Source organism: Chiloscyllium punctatum, chromosome 7 (genome assembly GCF_047496795.1).
Source record: "Chiloscyllium punctatum isolate Juve2018m chromosome 7, sChiPun1.3, whole genome shotgun sequence".
Classification (NCBI taxonomy): Eukaryota; Metazoa; Chordata; class Chondrichthyes; order Orectolobiformes; family Hemiscylliidae; genus Chiloscyllium; species Chiloscyllium punctatum.
In genome coordinates this window covers 61,849,459-61,864,552 of record NC_092745.1, presented here as the reverse complement: position 1 = coordinate 61,864,552, position 15,094 = coordinate 61,849,459, and the positions used below count along the sequence as shown (strand labels likewise).

General features: G+C 40.6%; 1 protein-coding gene across 2 annotated transcripts in view; it reads left to right on the top strand.

The window, feature by feature from the left end:
- slc30a7 (solute carrier family 30 member 7) overlaps positions 1–15,094 on the top strand; it is a 69,869-nt gene that overhangs the window by 14,995 nt on the left and 39,780 nt on the right. For both annotated transcript variants that reach the window (XM_072573771.1, XM_072573772.1), the window contains 2 exons: positions 6,115–6,241; positions 13,304–13,462. In XM_072573771.1, the coding sequence (XP_072429872.1) occupies positions 6,115–6,241; positions 13,304–13,462 (286 nt within the window). The remainder of the gene's footprint in view (positions 1–6,114; positions 6,242–13,303; positions 13,463–15,094) is intronic.

The following is a 15,094-nucleotide window of genomic DNA, read 5'->3' as shown; positions in this document are numbered from 1 at the left end:
CAGCTACTTGCAGGAAAATCCACATCAGAGCAGTAGGAGGCATTCAGAAGGGTAATGATGAGCATGCAGGGCTAACATAGTCCCATAAAAGTCAAGGGTGGGATCAAGTCCACACTGTAGGAAATCTAATTAAATCTAAAAACCCTGGATGTCAGGATGCACAAGATTAGATGAAAAAAAATGAAGCTTATGAGAGGTACCAAAGGTTCAAAACAATAGAGTTGCACAGAAAGTTTGTGGTTGCTTTAAAAAAATAGCAAAGCCGAGAAAAAGTACTGATGGTTAACATTCATTATAAGCAAGGTATGATTATACAAGAGGGTGCAGAAGAGATTTATGAGGATGTTGTAATGAAGCTAGACTTAATAGGTTGGACCAAGCAAACAGGAATTGGAGAAACCCTGCAGGTCTGACAGCATCTTTATAGAGAATAGAGATAACACTTTCTTTGAGTCCCGTGAACCTTTTTGGGGTTGTTTTCTTCAGTGCCGATAAAGCAGAAGCAGATTGACGGATGCAAAGTTCTGAGGGCCATAGACAAGGTAAATGGGCAGAAACCTTTTTCATCTTGGTAGAAGGGTCAATAATCACCGGCAATTCTTTGATGGTGAGGAGGAGGAGTTTTTGAGGCGTTTTGAGGAAAATCTTTTTTTTGTTTGGAAGCCCAGAGGGTGGTGTGTATCCGGAACTCACTGCCTGATAGGGTGGTAGAGGCAAGATCCCACAAGAGCTACTTAGATGAAGAATTGAAATTCCATCACGTACAAGGCTATGATCCATGTGCTGGAAAATAGATTAAAAATTAGTATAGATGGGTGTCTGGTGATTGGCACAATGGACTGAGGGGCTGTAAAATTTCTGACACTTCTGTATGTCAATTTGAATTGAGAGATTTACAAAAATTGCTTGGTGAAGTGATCTTTGGGCTTTTCTATGTTTTGAAAATGTGATTCAACCCTGTCTTTGGAGTGGAATTTCAGTGACGCCTTAGGCCATCTTGTATCACACAATACAGATCACTTTCCAATATTGTCAAGTGATCTCCATTTTTCTTCTCACAGAGACAACAGACAGAATTAGGGGATAAATCAAAAGGATACTTTTAAACTAGACTGAAAGGTGGATAGAGGGATCCTAAGCAGTAGTGAGAATAGAAAGAGATTGAGGATGGTTTGGAAGTTAAAGCAATAAAGTTTTATTAAACAAGGCAGGCAAGAGCATATTAGAGAATGTGGTAACTGTGTAGAATTTAAGGTATTTTCAATGCAAGAAGTCTGACTGGTAAGCATGTATGGGAACATTGGACTGGGATATCGTAGCTATTACAGAAACATAGTTGAGGGAGGACAGGACTGGCAGCTCAGTTCTGGGGTTTAGATGCTTTAGGAAGGATAGAAAGGGAGGTAAAAGAGGAGGGGGAATGGCATTTTTGATTAGGGAAAACATCATTGCTGTGCTTTAGGAGGATATTCCTAAAAGATTGTTTAGTGAAACTATGTGGGTAGAGCTTAGAAATAAGAAGTGGGTCATTGCCTTCAGTGAAGGTCCTCCCCATAGTCAGCAGGAAACTGTACAGAGATCTCGCATATGCATAAGAATAAAAGGATTGAGGACTTTAACTTTCCAGACATAAACTGGGACTGCCATCATGTTGAGGGCTTGGAGGGGGAGGAATTTGTTAAATGTGTTTTTTTAAAAAAAAATTCTTTATCAATATATAGGTATGCCTACCAGAGAAGGAGCAAAACTTGACTTTCTCTTGGGAAATAACTCTGGGCAAATGACTGAAGTGTTTAGAAGGGGAGTACTTTGGGACCAGTGATCATAATTCTATTAATTTTAAAGTTGTTATGGAAAAAGGGTATAAAAGCTAAAGATCTAAGTTGGAATAAGGGCAATTTTGATTGTATGAGACAGCAGCATTCAGAAGTTGATCAGGGTAGACTGATCACAAGTGAAGGGACAACTGGCAAGTGGGAGGCAGTATGTTCAGAGTCAGTATGTTCCTGTTAGAGTGAAGGGTCAGGCTGGTAGGAGTCAGCAATAATGGCTGACTGGAAATATTGAGGCTCTGGTCACGCGTAAGAAGGAGGTATATGTCAAATATCAGCAACTGAAATCCGGATAATCTCTTGAAGAGTATAAGGGGACTACTGACCGTCAGTGGGTAAAATGGGGATGTGAGAGCAGGTAAAATTAAGCAGAATCCAAAGAGACTCTGCAAGTATGCTAAGAGCAACTAGGGAGAGAATAGGGCCCCTTCAAGATCAACAAGTCCATCTATGTATGGAAGCAAAGGAGATGGGAGACACTAAACAAATATTTTGCTTCAGTATTTACTGTGGCAAAAGACATGGAAGCTAGGGAACTCGGGAAGGTAAATATTGATGTCTTGAAAACAGTCCATGTTACAGAAGAGGTGGTGTTGAAAGTCTTAGAAAGCATAAAAGTAGATAAATCCCAGGACATTGTGGAAAGTTAGAGGAAAAAAATTATGGGGTCCCAAGCGGAGATTTGTTTCATCCACAACCACTGGTGATGTGCTGGAAGACTGGAGGATGGCTAATGTGCCTTTATCTAAAAACGAGTGCAACAGGAAGCCAGGGAATTATAGACCAATGAGTCTGAGTTCACTGGTTAATAGGTTGTTGGAGGATATTCTGAGAGACCAGATTTATGTGGATTTGCAGAGATAAGGGCTGGTTAGAGATAGTCAACATGGCTTTGTGTGTGGGAAATCTCTCAAAATTGAGTTTTTTTTTGAGGATGTGACCAAGAAATAGATGAGGGCAGAGTGGTAGGCGTTGTCTATATGGACTTTAGTGAGGCCTTTGGCAAAATTCCCCGTAGTGTACTGGTCAGTAAAGTTAAATTACGTGGGTTTCATGGGGAGCTTGCCAAATGGATACAGAATTGCTACCTGACAAAGGAACAGTACTTCAAAAGATTGTACTTCCAAATAAACCTGTTGGACTATAGCCTGCAGTTGCGTGACTTCTAACTTTGTCCAGCAGCAGCACCTCCACATCTTTACAGTAGGAGACACAGGATGGTGTTGGAGAGTAGTTTTTTTGGACTGGAGGCCTGTGACCAGTGGTGTTCCATAAGGATTGGTGCTGGATCCACTGTCTATCATTTACAGAAGTGACTTGGATGAGAATTGAGGAAGTATGTTTAGTAAGTTTGTGGATGACACTAAAGTTGATTGTACAGTAGACAGTGAAGAAGGTTATCTAAGATTACAAAGGAATCTTGATCAATTGGGCCCATGGACCAAGGAGTGGCAGAAGGAGTTTACTTTGGATAAACACGAGGTGTTGCATTTTGGTAAGACTATCAAGGGTAGAACTAATACAATTAATGGCAGGGCTCTGGGGATTGTTGTTAAACAAAGAGACCTAGATGTTCAGTTACATAGTTCATGGAAAGTGGTTACAGAATGGTAAAGAAGGCGTTTGGCACACTTGTTTTTATTGCTCAGATCATTGAATTTAGGAGTTGGGATGTTGTGTTGTTTCGTACAGGATATTGGTGAGGCCACTTTTGGAGTATTGTGTACAATTCTTGTCATCCTGTTGTAAGAAGGATATTATTAAGTTGAAGAAGGTGCAGAAAAAATTTACAAGGATATTACCAAGAATGGAGGGTTTGAGTTGTAAGGAGAGGTTGGATAAGTTGGGACTTTTTCACTGAAGCATAGGAGGTTGAGGGGTGACCCTTATAGAGGTTTATAAAATCATGAGGGGTATAGATGAGGTTAATAGTAAAGATCTTTTCCCTAGGGTTGGAAATTTCAAAGCTAGAGGACATACTTTTAAAGTGAAAGGAGAAAGATTATAAAAGGGACCTGAGCAGCAACTTCTTCACACGGAGGGTGGTTGGTATATGGAATAAAACTGCCAGAGAAAGTGGTAGATGCAGGCACAGTTACAGTATCCAAAAGACATTTTGGAAAGGAAAAGGAAAGGCTTAGCAGGATATGGGCCAAATGCAGGCAAATGGGAGTAATTTAGATTGGGGAAACTGTCACCGTGGACGAGTTGGACTAAAGGGTCTGTATCCGAAGAGTCTGACTCTAAATGAGATGTAACTGGCCAGTTCACTGAAGCTGACTCCACAATGTGTAACATCGCTGGCATGTAGGATTATATCTTGGTTTCTGAAAATACTACTACATGTGTAGGCTCTGAGGAATATTCATTTAATTCTTCTAACAGATTCTGTTTTGAGTTTCAATAAGTTGGTAATGAGAGAATGACCAGGGAGCAATCAAATTTCTGTCCTGGAGGTTTCATTTACACAATCCTTGTGTCTTAAAATACAATTTGAAAACTAGTTCCAACTCTGGTTTCTCTTCATTTGACTGGCTGCCTCCCTGTGAGGTTGGATCTAATGTTCAATATCTGCCGTCTGTTTGAACAGAAAACCTCTCCACAGTCAAAGCATTTAAAGCACACCTTTTAAACAAGAAAGAACCTGCAATTAACTTTCAGATCTGACCTCATGAACAAAAACAGTTTGTTTTTTTTGTAAACAAGCTGCTACTTTCACTCCATCAGCACTCAGTTCAGTTCACCATTCCAAATCAGAAATGTGTTTTATAATGAAATATTGGTCCCTGGTCTTTGGTAACTTATTTTCTAACTCTGGGCAAAAAAAAAATCTTTTTGGCATAACTCTGGGAAATGGAGTACAGTGTGCAGAAATGTGAACTTAGCCACTTTAGACTTAAGCATTTGCTAAATGGTGAGAAGATGGGAACTGGAGAAGCAGGTGTCCAAGTCGATATATCATTAAAAATTTAATGGACAACTAAAAATGATTAAACTTGTTAAATTATTGTTGGACCCTATTTTGAATACTAGGTATCTGATGAAGGATATTGGCTAATGCAGTAGATAGATGCAACGTGCAGGGATTAGTTTTTTCTGTGCAGCAAGTTGATTTTTAAATTAGAACATCAGTCCTGATACTTAACATCTTTAATATGCATTTCAAAGGGTCATTATAAAATATAATTTAACTTCAAACCGCAAGTGAAGTTTTGAGCAGATGGTGGAGATATAGTCAACTCCTATTGAGACAAGCTGAACAAGAGAAGACTGGTTTGAAGAAATAAGAACAAGGTGCACCTTGCTCCACCTTGTAAAGAATAAAGAATGGTAGGGCTATCAGGAAAGAGCTTTAGAAGGAACTGGACACTTCCTGAAAGTGCTAATGAATATCTGATTAACTTACACCTTCCTCTACTACAACATGGGAGACATGCAATACCACCAAAAGGTTGGTCAAGTTGAAAGCTCTTAAAGGAAGTTATGGAGGCAAAATAGTTGTGGGAGTGCACGTGGTTTGCAAGCAATTAGAGAACAAATGAAATGTTAGTGGAATTGAAACCAGAAATGAGGTATTGCTTGACTAGCTGCCAGAGTAAGGCAGCAATCATGAGTGACAGGTGAACTGAGCATGGCTAAGAGTAGCAGAGTTTTGGATGATAGAGTTCAGGAAGTTGGAATGGTGTAGGCAAACAATGAATGGCTTAGAACAGTTAGGTCTAGAGGCACAAAACATGGATGAGGCTCTGACAGTATTAAAATAGATGGTCATAAGGAAGGCAGGGAACTGAGGTTTGAAGCTCATCTTGCATTGGTTTGGTTTGGCCTTGGAAAGTTACTGTGGAAAGGTACAGAGGGAATAGTTTATTGCAGGGACCAAAAATAATAACACTGTCCTGCCCAACTGTTGACTGGATGAGAGAAATTTCCTCTTTCTGAATGTGCAGCAAATATTGCGGCAATTTAAAAACAGTCAAGAGAAGTGGTAGTGGATATAGAGCTGAATGAGATCAGAGTACATATGAGTAACAAAACAGAACTTTTTCTGGAAAACGCAACCACTTCTTTCTGTTGGTCCATAAACCAAAAAAGACCCTTTTCAAAAAGTAATGAAAACGTATATTTCTGATGGGTTGCGAAGAATGAGAATTGTTAGACATCTGACTCGCTTCAAGAATATGGGATGGAACATACCATTTCCCCACCCAAAAAAACCGAGTTCATTCTTCTGCCTCTGTATCCATCTTTAGTTCTCTTTCATCTCTAATTATTTTTCTTTCAGAGAGCTCTGGAACCTCCTGAAGTGCATCATGACCGGCTGTTGTCTATATCTGTGCTTGGGTTTGTGGTGAATTTGGTTGGCATTTTTGTATTTAAACATGGTGGCCACGGACATTCCCATGATGATGGTAAGCAACCAGTTCTGTTAACTTGTAGAAACCCTTCAAGTATTGTATTGTTAGCTGCTTTTAGCTGATAATTGAGACTCCATCATAGGATAGAATATTTTTTAAAAGTTGAGGTTGTAAGTTTGCTCGCTGAGCTGGTAGGTTTGTTCTCAGGATGTTTCGTCACCATGCTAGCTAACATCATCAATGAGGCTCTGGTGAAGCACTGATGTTCTGTCCTGCTTTCTTTTGTGTGTCTTGGTATGTTAAGTTGGGTGATATGATTTCCGGTTCTTCTTCTCAGAGGTTGGTAAATGGGGTCCAAATCGATGTGTTTATTGAGATAGTTCCGGTTTGAATGCCGGACCTCTAGTTGTCTGTACCAGCAGCCAGCAAGATGAATGCCATTTACAAAATACCATCCAATAACTGCAACAAACACTGCATTGGACAGACAGGCAGGAAACTAGCCACCAAGATACACAAACACCAGCAGGCAATAGTATCCTTGCACATCGAAGAAGGACACCACCTTTACTGGGACAGCACATCCATCCTAGGACAGGTGAAACAGAGACATGCAGGGGAATTCCCAGAGGCCTGGCATTCAAACCGGAACTCCATCAATTATCACATCGATTTGGGCCCCATTTACCAATCTCTAAGAAAAAGAACCGGAAATCATATCACCCAACTTAACATTCCAAGACACATAAAAGAAAGCAGGACAGAACATCAGCGCTTCACCAGAGCCTCACTGATGATATTAGTTAGCGTAGTGATGAAACATCCTAAGAACAAATGTACCAGCTCCGCGAGCAAATTTACAACATGTATCTCAAACTTAGCTACAAATCCTCTCAAAAAAAATTTAGAAAGTTATTAGCAGTTGGTGTTACCTTCACTTCGAGGTGTTCGGTTACATTTAGTATTTTAGAGCCAAGAATGTGTCAGTCCTGACTATTACGAGTTTGTGTTTTTCCTTATTATATTTTCCACCTCCATACCCCAGGCTCCCTCTCCTCCCACCCAAACCAAATGGAATGGGGGTGACGATAAACATGCTCAGTCTTTTCTGGGTTGTGCTTGCATTGAGATCCACTGTCCTTGCGTGAGTTATTTGTGAACAAGCCAGGTCAGAAAGTGTTTTTGACAGTCAGAGTATGCAACTAAGCTACCTTGTGTCTTTGTTGACATTTTATACATGCTCTTGGCTTGTGTTTTGCATTTACTAATTGTGCCAGTAGGAGGTGTTCCAGATTTCATCCTCTGTAATTAGCTTATGCTTGATCCTTGTTTCTTCTCTCATACCAATGGTCATATTCTATTTCCTATCTCTTCTCTGACCGATATTCTCTTTCCATTTTTATTTTTTGTTTATTATCCATACCTAAAATGAGTAATTCTGATTTATATTTGCAGTTACACGTCTGCATTTCCCCATGTATGAAAGCATCTCCAGTATCAAGCCCCTCAAAATTAATTAGTTTACCTTGCATTTTTTAAAACTCCCATATGCTTCGGGCCATCCTGTCCAACCTTCCCTCACTAGACAACCTTCTCTTCCCAAGCATCAATCCCTAAACTGCTTCTATTCAAAGTACATCCCTCAAGAAAGGGCACTAAAGCTGCATTGTTTTTTGGACATGCCCTTACCAATGCCCAATAAAATTGTTGCAAAACTTCCCTATTTTCATTCTCCATTCACCTTTCATTTCAGGTCAGCATCCCTTATTACTTGCAGTACCTGCATTCTGACCTTTTTTGATTCATAGACAAGAACATCCAGATCCTTCTGCACTGTAGCATTCTGCAGTTGTTCTCTATTTAAAATATATCATTTTTTTAATTCTTCTTGTGCAGTGAACGACCTCACATTATACTCCGCCAAGTTGTGGCCAATGCATAACCTATTGCAGACACTTTTGTGTCTTGTTTTCCCAGCTTGTTTTCCCACCTCTATTCCAACAAACCTGACTACAAAGCTATTTGTCTCTTCGTCCAAGGGATTGTAATAGCAGTTGTACGTTCCTTTATGAGGAAAGAATAGAATTAGGGGATCAGTTTAAAAATGTGGTCTCCCATTTAAAACTGAGAAATTTTTCTTCTCTGGCAATTCATTCCCCAGAGAGTGATGGAGGCATAATGACCCCGTCCCCAGTTCATGATAAAGGGCTGAAAAGTTGACTCTCCTTCCTTGGATGCTGCCTGACCTGCTGTGATTTTCCAGTGCCATACTTTTTTTTTGACTGAGCTCTTACCATGTACAGTAACCTTTTAATTGGTACTTTACCAAATTCAGTTTTGAAATCCAAATATATTACATCTCATGGCAACCTTTTAGCCACTCTACGTGCTTAGTGTTCTAAATGAAAACAAATCTAGGAACTCAAAGGGGCATTCTTGAGATGCTATGAACCATTAATAGCAGCAGAATTATATTTAACCATTAATCTATAATCTCATGGCCAGGCATATGCTTCATCTTACTATTATCATCAAGGCATGGAATCAAGCTCCGTCTAGTAGTGTGCACAGGACTGTGTGCTAGCATCAACACCATGTGATGCTACCTCATTGGGATACTTGGGAGCTGAAGAGTGGAAGCTGTATCCAATTGACCAGGCTAATCAAATGGATCCCTCCAGCATGTTGTCTGGCACTGCCACTGTGCTAAATGAGACAGTCAGAAGTCACATGACTTCAACAGGTTTATTTGAAATCATAAACTTTCAGAACACTTCCTTTATCAGCTGATGAAGGAGGAATGCTCTGAAAGCTTATGATAGCAAATAAACCCGTTGAACTATAACCTGGAGTCATGTGACTTCTGACTTTCTGTTCCAATGCAACACTGGCATCTCCACATTATAGCTAAATGGGACAGACTTTGAACAGATCTAGCAACTCTAGACTGGCCATCCATGAGGTACTATGGGTCATCAACAGCAGCAGAATTGTACTCTAGCATTATCTGCAACTTCATGGGCTAGTATATCCCTCATTCAACCATCACCATCAAGCCAGAGCTTCCACCCTGGCTGAATGGAGCAGCTCTAGGCATACCTTTAAAATAAGGTGTCATCTTGATGCAGCTATGAAGCATGCCAAACATCACAAGCAGCAATTGAAAGACAGAGCTAAGCAATCCCACAACCAAAGGATCATATCCAAGCTCTGCAATCCTGCCATATGCAGTCATGATTGGGGGTGGACAATTAAACAACTCACTGGAGGAGGAGGATCCACAAATATTTCATCCTCGATAACTGAAGAGCCCCATCACATTAGTGTAGAAGATGAGGCTGAAGCATTTGCAGAAATCTTCATCTCAGCCTCCTCCAGTGATTCCCATTATTACAGATACCAGTCTTCAGCCAATTCTATTTACTGCACATATATTAAGAAATTGTTGGAGGAATTGGATACTGCAAAGGCAATGGGCCCTGACAACATTCTGGCAATAGTACTGAAAACTTGTGCTCTAGAACTTGCCACTCCCTAGCCAAGCTGTTCCAGTACAGTTACAATACTGGCATTTACTCAACAATGTGTCAAATTGCCGAGGTATGCCCTGTACACATAAAGCAGGACAAATCCAATCTGGCTAATTACTGCTCCGTCAGTCTACTCTCAATTATCAGTAAAGTGATGGAAGGTTCCATCAATGATGCTATTAAGCAGCACCTGCTCAGCAACAACCTGTTCAGTGACGCTCGGTTTTGGTTCCGCAAAGGCCATTTAGCTACTGAAATCATTACAGCCTTGGTTCAAATATGGACAAAACAGCTGAATTCTATAGGTGAGAATGACAGCACTTAACATCAAGACCACATTCTGCTGAGCTAAACTGAAATCAGTAGGTATCACAGAGCAAATACTCTGCTGGTCAGGATTATACGTGGCACACAGGAAGTTGGTGGTTGTTGAAGGTCAATGATCTCAGCTCCAGAACATCTCTCTAGGAATTCCTTAGGGTAGTGTCCTAAGCCGAATCATCTTCAGCTGCTGAATCAATAATCTTCCCTCTATCATAAGGTCAGACTTTGGGGTGTTCGCCAATGATTGCTCCAACGTTCAGTATCATTCACAAATCCTCAGATTCTGAAGCATCCCTTGATCAAATGCAGCAAAATCTGGACAATATCCAGGTTTGAGTTGATGAGTGGCAAGTAACATTCCACACAAACCATCTCCAATAAGAAACAACCTAACCACACCCTCTTGACATAGATCACTGAATCTCCTACGATCAATATCCTTAGAGTTATCAGTGAGCAGAAACTTGATTGGACTCAGCACACTTAATGGTAATATCCTAGGGAGTGTTGCACCTTGGAGTGCAGGTTCGTAGCTCCTTGAAAATGGAGTCACAGGTAGATAGGATAGTGAAGGAAGCGTTTGGTATGCTTTCCTTTATTGGTCAGAATATTGAGTACAGGAGTTGGGAAGTCATGTTGCGGCTGTACAGGACGTTGGTTAGGCCACTGTTGGAATTTTGCGTGCAATTCTGGTCTCCTTCCTATCGGAAAGAGGTTGTGAAACTTGAAAGGGTTCAGAAAAGATTTACAAGGATGTTGCCAGGGTTGGAGGATCTGAGCTATAGGGAGAGACTGAACAGGCTGGGGCTGTTTTCCCTGGAGCATCAGAGGCTGAGGGGTGACTTTATAAGGTTTACAAGATTATGTGGGGCATGGATAGGATAAATAGGCAAAGTCTTTTCCCTGGGGTCAGGGAGTCCAGAACTAGAGGGCATAGGTTTAGGGTGAGAGGGGAAAGATGTAAGAGATCTAAGTGCTAACATTTTCACAGAAGGTGGTGCGTGTTTGGACTGAGCTGCTAGAGGAAGTGGTGGAGGCTGGTACAATTGCAACATTTAAGAGGCATTTGGATGGGTATATGAATAGGAAGGGTTTGGAGGGGTATGGGCCGGTTGCTGGCAGGTGGGACTAGATTCAGTTGGGATATCTGGTTGGTAGACAAGTGGGAACACCGCCACCTGCAAGTTCCCCTTCAAGCCACTTGCCATCCTGACTTGGAACATATCTCCATGTCTTCATTGTGACTGGGTCAAAATCCTGGAATTCCCTCCCAAAAGGCACTGTGAGTCAACATACAAGCCTGTGGACTGCAGTCATTCAAGAAATCAGCTCGCCATCACTTTCTCAAGAGTAACAAGGGGTGGGCATTTAATGCTGGCAAGCCAGCCATGTCCATATTTCACGAGTGAATTGGAGTAGGGTCCACAAACATCCCCACCCAGCACATCCATGCAAAACCTGAGGCTGTAGTATTTGAAATAGTTCTTCAGCCAGAAGTACCTAATACATGTTCCATCTCTACCTGCTCCTCCTCAGGTCATTAGCTCTGTAAATGCCAACCCTCAACCACTTCAAGTCACTCCATGTGACCTGTAAAAAGCTTGAAGGCACTGGATACAGCAGAAGCTATGGGCTCTGACAATAGTCCTGCCATAGTACTGAAGATCTGTGTTCCAGAATTAACTGCACCACTGATCACTACAGCACTGGCATCCACATGAAGATGTGAAAAAATGGCCAGTTATTTGCTGTCCACAGAAAGCAGGACAAATCCAACCTTGCCCGTTATTCTCATCCCTCTTGATTTCTAGCAACGTGACTGACGGAAGGACTCATTAACTGTGATGTCAGGTAGCACTTGTTGGGCAGTAACCTGCTCACTTACATCAGTTTGGGTTCTGTTACGGTTAACTCATTTGACCTCATTACATCCTGTTGCTGGATTAAAATCCTAAAACACCGACCCTAACAGCCTAACCACCCCCCCCCCCCCAATGTTCTTCATTCCCTCCAACTACTACAATTAGAGGTAGGCAATAAACAATGGCTTAGCCAGTGACACCCATTACAAAAAAAAGATCAAAACCAAATCCAATCTTGTTCAGACCTAACATCCACATGTGTTCCAACAGAAGTCACTATACTGCCACTTGTGTTCACTGACTCACCATAGCTTAATGTAGTGATGGTTTTACCACTACATGGCCTAAACAGTATCGACACATGTAACTAGTCAGAAAATCTAATTGCACAGTGTTTGTCAAGGGGATTAAAACCAAGAACAGTTTATAGTGCACTGAACAACTTTGGAAGGTGGAGCATTTGTTTTCATAGTGGCTGAGTACATCGGGCAATGATTTACTTATCAAATCATTCGACTGTTATACCTAAACTTTGTAAGTAACTTTTTAAAGAAACCGGATTTATTGCTAGATCTAGATGAAAGCATTCATTTGCAATGCCAGAGCTACCAGTGTATAACAGCAAACATTCCTTTGTAAAGCTCATCCTATTGCAGTCAGACTGGGGGTGGTGGTAATGTCACTGGGCTAATTATCCAGGGAGCTGAGGTCAATGTTTTGGGGCATGGGTTCCAGTCCTACCATAGCCACTGGTAAAGTTAGATTCTGATAGTAAATCTGGAATTGAAAGTTAATTTCACTATACCATGAAAATCTCATTGATCATTGTAAATTCATCATTTGGTTCACTTATGCTGTTTAGGGAATAACATCTGTCAGCTTTATTTGGTCTGGCCTACACGTGACTCCAAACTTTCAGCAATATGGTTAGCTCTTAATTATCCTCTGAAAAGTCTTAGCACTTCACTCAGTTCAGGAGCAATTGGGCTTGGCTCACAATTTTTAGCTGGCCTTACTAGTGGCACCCATGTTCCATTGAGAGAATAAAAGAAATGCACTTACCACCTTATAGCATGGAAATAGGCCATTCAGCTTATCAGGTCTGCACCGATTCTCTGAAGAGCATCCTAACCTATCCCCATAACCCTACATTTACTATGGCTAACCTACCTAGCCTGCACAATTATTTAGCATTGCCTATCCACTAATTTGCAAATCTTTGGACTGTGAGGGAGAAACCGGAGCATCTCAAGGAAACACAGGCAGACAGTGGGAGAATGAGCGCATTTATCACACATATTGTCACCCAAAGCTGGAATTGAACTCGAGTCCCTAGTGCTGAGGCAGCAGGGCTAGCCACTGAGCCTTAGCATTCTTAGTCTGTTTTGTTTTTGCATTAGGTCATGGCCATAGTCACTCACTGTTTAACGGAGGAATTCCTGGACTGAATCATGGACACAGTCATGGAGAGCACGGGCACAGTCATGGGCACAAATATTTACATAGTCATGATCATAGCCATGGACATGGGCATTCCCATTCTCAGGAGCACTATTACGGTGAGTTATACAGTGCAAGTTCTACGTGGATGCTTTATTGCCAATGAAAGTATTTGATTTCTGTCCTTGATTTATCTTCAGTTATGACCCAATTATCTCATCCTCATTAATGTTTTTAACGACATGTAATGTCTTCAAATGCGTTTACTTTGTGTGTCAAGTGTCATGTAATTGATGTTTATGAAGCACACTTGAGGTAACAAATGGTTTCATGTTTACTGTTGTGCACTGTGGCTGATTTCTGAAATGTTGACCAGGGATCTTCTGTGTGAGCAAGTAGTTCTAATTATGTTTACCTGGCTTACTCCCATGCTTCTGAAACTCCTTTTTGTTTGAATTCTTGCTTAAATCCTTTCAATAATTTGAAGCCCAATATTGCACGTTGTAATTCTGATTTTATATGGGCTCACCATTGCACTTTGGCTATGGTGTTCCGATCCAGAGAGAACCTAGGATAAACCTTTTTTTTAATAGTCTTATCAAACTAAAATGCTTATCTAAATGTTCTGTGAAGCATGTGCATCCAATTTTCTGTGCTGGAGGTACACAAAGCTGGTATCTAAATCAATATGTGGTCTTGGTTTAGTAACCAAATGCAATATGAAGACTTGGTATATTTGTCTCTGAACTTGAAGGCAATTTAAAATTGCCTTCAATGGCCCAGTAGATAAATACATGGTGGGATGCTGAGTCACACAGACTTGGGTTACTCACAGGTGTTTGAACTGATTTTGTTCAGCACCATTACTTCCAGTTTGTTGTGCATCTATCTGCAGCATGGGAGTGGACAAATTGGTTCAGATTTTTGTTCTTGGTATTTGCCTTGTGAATATACTCACATATAAATGTTTAGGAAGAATTTGTTTTGAATGGTCTTCCGATGTTAACTGTCTAACTATACATACCAAATGGCTTTATAAATAAGGTTTTTGGAAAATTGATCCACACACAATCATGTATCCAGGACAAACCAATGTCTTAAGAACCAGAAGGGACAAAATTATATCAAAGTTATTATCATAGAATAGCTGCAAAACAAAAAGAGGCCACTAAATTATCATGTCTCTGGTGGATCTCCTGAAGGTACAATTTACCTTGTGCCAATTCCATGCTTTTTCCCCTATAGCCTTTGCAATATTTTCCTTTGAGATTGCAATCCAATTCCCTTTTAGAAAGTTGTGACTGACCTGGCCTCTGCCACATTCACAGGCACTGCATTCCAGATCTTACCTACTGTTTGGGAAAGTCTTCTTTTGAGACAGCGAAGTTTGTAGTTTACAGCTGATGATTTCAAGCATATTTCCAACTATTTTGTGATTTTTACCCATGTTCATTTTGGGTCTGTCAATGGAAAAACATCCAGTTCTTATATGTTTTTGCCCCAGAAAATTGAGTGTAAATACATCTTTCCATTTATGTGCATTTTTTAACCATTTGCATAAAATTATCCGCTTCATAATCTTCCTGTTGCTGGGACATTTAGGAAGTCAAATGGTACTAGTGGCGTACTTTAAGTTAACAGCTAAGAGAAATTTATCTCCATTTCCTCTCATTTTACAAATTTAACTGAAAATATTCTTTCACTTTTTTCTATTCTAAGTATGGTTTACTTAATCCAGCTGTGTGATCCGT